The sequence below is a fragment of the Choloepus didactylus genome, chromosome 2 (genome assembly GCF_015220235.1).
Source record: "Choloepus didactylus isolate mChoDid1 chromosome 2, mChoDid1.pri, whole genome shotgun sequence".
Taxonomy (NCBI): Eukaryota; Metazoa; Chordata; class Mammalia; order Pilosa; family Megalonychidae; genus Choloepus; species Choloepus didactylus.
The window spans coordinates 134,916,290-134,920,594 of NC_051308.1; the positions used below are offsets into that span (position 1 = coordinate 134,916,290).

The 4,305-nt window shown below is 33.3% G+C and overlaps 1 protein-coding gene across 1 annotated transcript; it reads right to left on the reverse strand.

Moving 5' to 3' along the window:
• Positions 1-834: 834 nt before the first annotated feature.
• Positions 835-1,293, reverse strand: LOC119518417 (histone deacetylase complex subunit SAP18-like). Its single transcript, XM_037815538.1, has one exon. The coding sequence runs from the start codon at positions 1,288-1,290 to the stop codon at positions 835-837; it is 456 nt and encodes a 151-aa protein (XP_037671466.1). The 5' UTR covers positions 1,291-1,293.
• Between the last annotated feature and the right edge of the window lie 3,012 nt (positions 1,294-4,305).

The window sequence follows — 4,305 nt, forward strand, 5'->3', positions numbered from 1 at the left end:
TCTGGAGTAATGAAAAGTTTCTAAAAATTGAACAAAAATTAAGTGTGATGGATGCACAGCTGTATGAGGGTACCCAGGGGCAAGTGATTGTACACTTTGGAACTTTGGATAATTTATGGTATCTGAACAATCTCAATAAAAATGAAAAAAAATGCATACTGTTTAACTTCTTTGGCAACATCTATTTCTTTCTAATTATTAATATGATACATATGTATTGAATAAATTTGAAGCAAAATATAGAAATTTAATTTCGTAAATAGGAAAAAAAAAGTATGACTATTACCCAGGAACATCAACTATAAAAATATGGCATATTTTCGTGGTATAAGACCCACAAAATGTGTGTGCCTTGACATGTGCAATACCTGAGGGCCTTGGATGGGCTGACTGCAAATCTCCCTCTGCACTCTGTTCCAGTGGATAAGGTCCCCTAAAGAACCCTCCTTGCCATGGGGACAATATAATGCTGCTTATCCTTGAGTAGCTGGCTTCCATTCCCTGTCAGCCTGCGGAATTATTCAAACAAGCCAATCATATGATGGGCCTCAGTGGGCACTCCACTTTTTTTTTAATTAAACACATATATTTAACAATACAGTTTTACACAGAATACTAAGAGCACTTTTCTTCATGTTTTACAGAAGTGCTTGAAACAATATGGACCTTCTATTAATATTCACACCATAGCACAAATTGCACCTAAATAGATGCGTTACAATGTGCTTAACAGTTTAAAGGCTTAATGGCAATAATCAGGGGGAGGAAAAGAATGTGTAATTTTATTTTACATAACTGACTAAGAAATACATTCAAGAAACAGTAAATAAACATTTAATACGGTCTTATGGGCCCAGAAGGAGGCGGTGCCCGTTTTGGAGGGGTGATCGCGATGTCCAAGTAATCTCCTATTTGGAACATCTGCGACTGCAGTTTCAGGGAATCATCAGTCCCCTTTCTGTCAGATATGGTGCTGCCAATCTCCTTTACTCGATAGCCAGGTCTTTTAAGATCACTAAAACCTCTGCAAAATTGAAATGTGTATCCTTCTTTCTGGCTTTTGGGTAAACTTCTCTTTCTAGTCAGTTCTTTCAAGGTTGCGTTCTTCCAAGTGCAGATCTGCAGCTCACTGGAGGACATGTTTCTGTGGGAGAACTCATCCATCCAGTGGCGGCTGCCGTTATTTGTGGTGAAGAACCACGGCAGCAGCTGACATATCTTCTTCCCGTCTACTGGCTTCTCGGGTTCCTTCTTAATTTTCTCCTGACTAATGCACAACTCCACCACCATTTTCCTCCTACCGCTCACAAGACCTGCATTCTCCACACCAACCTCTTGATATAACAAAGTCCGTCTATCACAACCCCTTGCTTGATCACTTGGTTCCACATTTTAACCCCGTGTGGCTTTAGATGGCATGCACTGTTTTTCTCCTATGGGTCTTAAGTATAGTGACTATTAAACCTGCTGCCATCTCATCTGTCCATTGTTGGGTGTGGCACATTCAGTCATCCGCACAAAACGCCGTCCTTGAGCAAAGGGGTGAATAGAAGGCAATTAAAACAATTTTATTCTAAGGATATCTCTTCTATAATTTATATATATTTAGAAAAATTGATATTTTACATTATATACTTTTATGTCTTGCTCTTTTACTTACAATTTTATCATGACTATATCACATCCTACTTAGTTTTGAAAATGTGATTTCTAAAGCTCTAAATATGGTTAGATAACATTATGTAATATATCTCTTATTTTGGATATTAAGCTTATTTTCCATTTATGCAATCAAAATAATGCAGTGATAAACATCCTTGTTTCTAATTCTTTGAGGGAATTTATGCTGGGATTATTTCCACTGGATGAGTTCTTAAAGTTAGTTGATCTAAGAGTGTGAATTTTCTAAAACATTGTAAACCTATTGTTCTATGGTTCCTCAACTTTAATTGTGTTTCTTCCTATCTTTTTGGAGTCTGTGTGTATGTGGAAGGGTATTTGTATAAAAAAAAATCAATAGGGGATTTTTTTATTATAATTTACTTTTTGATTATTAGCAAAGTTGAATTTTTAAAAAATATGTATTCATCAACATTGGTATTTTTAAATGTCTGTTCCTGTAATTATACATTTAGTTGAGATTTTATTATACATATTATTGATATGTAAGTTCTATTCATGTATCACAGCTATATTTAAGCTTATAATATAGCATACATACATATAATATATAAACTCATATATTATATGTATATACATACACACATTATTTTCAAAATCCTTGATCCTAAGAATGGCATTGATTAGATGGCTTCTTTTGCGCCTGACACTGGTGATCACTGATTCAACTTTACTAAATTAAGTTCTGGTATAAAGGATCTCCGTATGGATAAGTTGAATGGGGAATACTAATTTCAGATAAGTACCTGACAAGGCAATTTACCAAGTTTGCAGTGTATTAAAAAACTGTGGAAAGAGTGAGAATGAATAATCATAACCCACTTTGCAAAATGGAAAAATGTAATTTGGATCATTTTCTTATTAATCTCTAGGGTTTCACAAATTAAATTGAAAGTAAGTGTGTACATTTTTGTGTAAGACTAAATTAAAAAAATTATTTTATTTGATAACAATTTGTTTAATGCTTTTTAACTAATACTGATGGTTTCAACTAGAACTCACTCTAAATGTTCCAGAAGAGAAAAAAATGTATCCGTTCAAGCCACTGAATTTGGAAAATATTAGAAAACAAGAGTATTCTATATTGCTACCATAGTGAAATGAATGAAATTAAGTAAAATATTTCAATCCTAAAGAAAACATGTACATTTTTCCTGAGGCTAATAGAAAGTTAATTATTTGACTAATATCCATAGTATTAAAATTTCTGACATTAGCTATACTAGCAGTATTAACAGTGATATTTGTGGTTTATTTTCCACTATAGATTTCTATAAATTGTCACCTGAGGTTGAGGAAGAAGTACCATAAGTAGGTAAATGATGGGAAATGTAAGTTTAAAGTCAAATTATTACTTGAGCTCCAGATATGCAGTGCGCTAGTGTTTGGATAAATGAAATGCATATTCAGCCAACAAGGCCAAGCACCTTTTGTGAAATGATACATGCTACATTCTTTGAGGATTTTCCATTATTTTCCTGTCACTCAGTTTATCTAAAGAAGTTGGTGTCAGCTAAAATTACTGGTACTAACCCAGTTCTCATCTACACTTGGCATTGTTCTGAGCACATTTTAAGCCAAGTAAAACATATAAATTCTACCTAGTGTAGACACACATTCTCTTAATTAGGTGACAGATATGGCACTCTAGAAATATCATGGACTTGACTTTGATCTGGGTTTGTACTCTGACTTGTTCAATTACCAGCAGAATAAACAATGTCTCAGAGTCTCTGTACATGTGTAACAGGAACAACAAAACCTAACCCACAGATTTATTGTGAAGATAAAGTGCAATCACATGTGCAATTAATGTAATGTAAAATTTTGCATTCTTGTTATTAAATATAATAAACGCAAATAGAGAAATACCTAAATGAAGATAATCAAACCATATAGCAAGGACTTTTTTTTTTTCAGGGAGAAGATGTAATTTTGATATCCATGCTTTGAGCTACTTGTGGTGTACAATGTAAGAAGCAGCATATTCAAAGAGAATTTTTTTACATCTTTCGGGAAGTTAGCAAAGCCAGGGTAGTAAATCTTACCTTAAGGAGGGAATGAAAAAGAATGTTAAGAGGTTAGGAAAGCTGTGACAAATGGAATAGCTGTACAATGGCTCTGCAGCAGTCACTGAAGACGCTGGCCTTCCAAAACGGACAGTAGGTAAACTCTCATTGCTCTCATGCAGTTGTACATTGGGAGTTGTTGAAAATCCTTTAAAAAAAAAATGAATATGACACTGTCAATTAAAATGAAAGAAAAATTTAAAAGAAAATTGAACCAAAAGAGTCCTAAATTGAGATTTGAAATTTATGTTAAATGAACAGCTTCCATTAAAACTTCTCTTACTATTTTAAGACAAGCACAATAATGAAATTAAATCTTTAAATCACTAAAGCTTCTCAAAAGGGTTACACCGTGGTATGCAAAATACAAGTAAAAAAATAGTAAACTATAAAGTGAACTACAGAATAAACAGTCAACTTTTTGCATTTATTAATATGATTTTTTGATGTACAGTTTCAGTTGAAAAAAATAGGTATTACAGTAAATTTATCATCTGACACAAAGTTATAAATTTCTATTTCCTTTAAGGAGGTATAAAAGTTGTTTAACTTTTGA

Excerpts from the sequence above, each read along its gene's own strand:
- LOC119518417 (XM_037815538.1), bottom strand. The coding sequence starts at position 1,290 with ATGGTGGTGGAGTTGTGCATTAGTCAGGAGAAAATTAAGAAGGAACCC.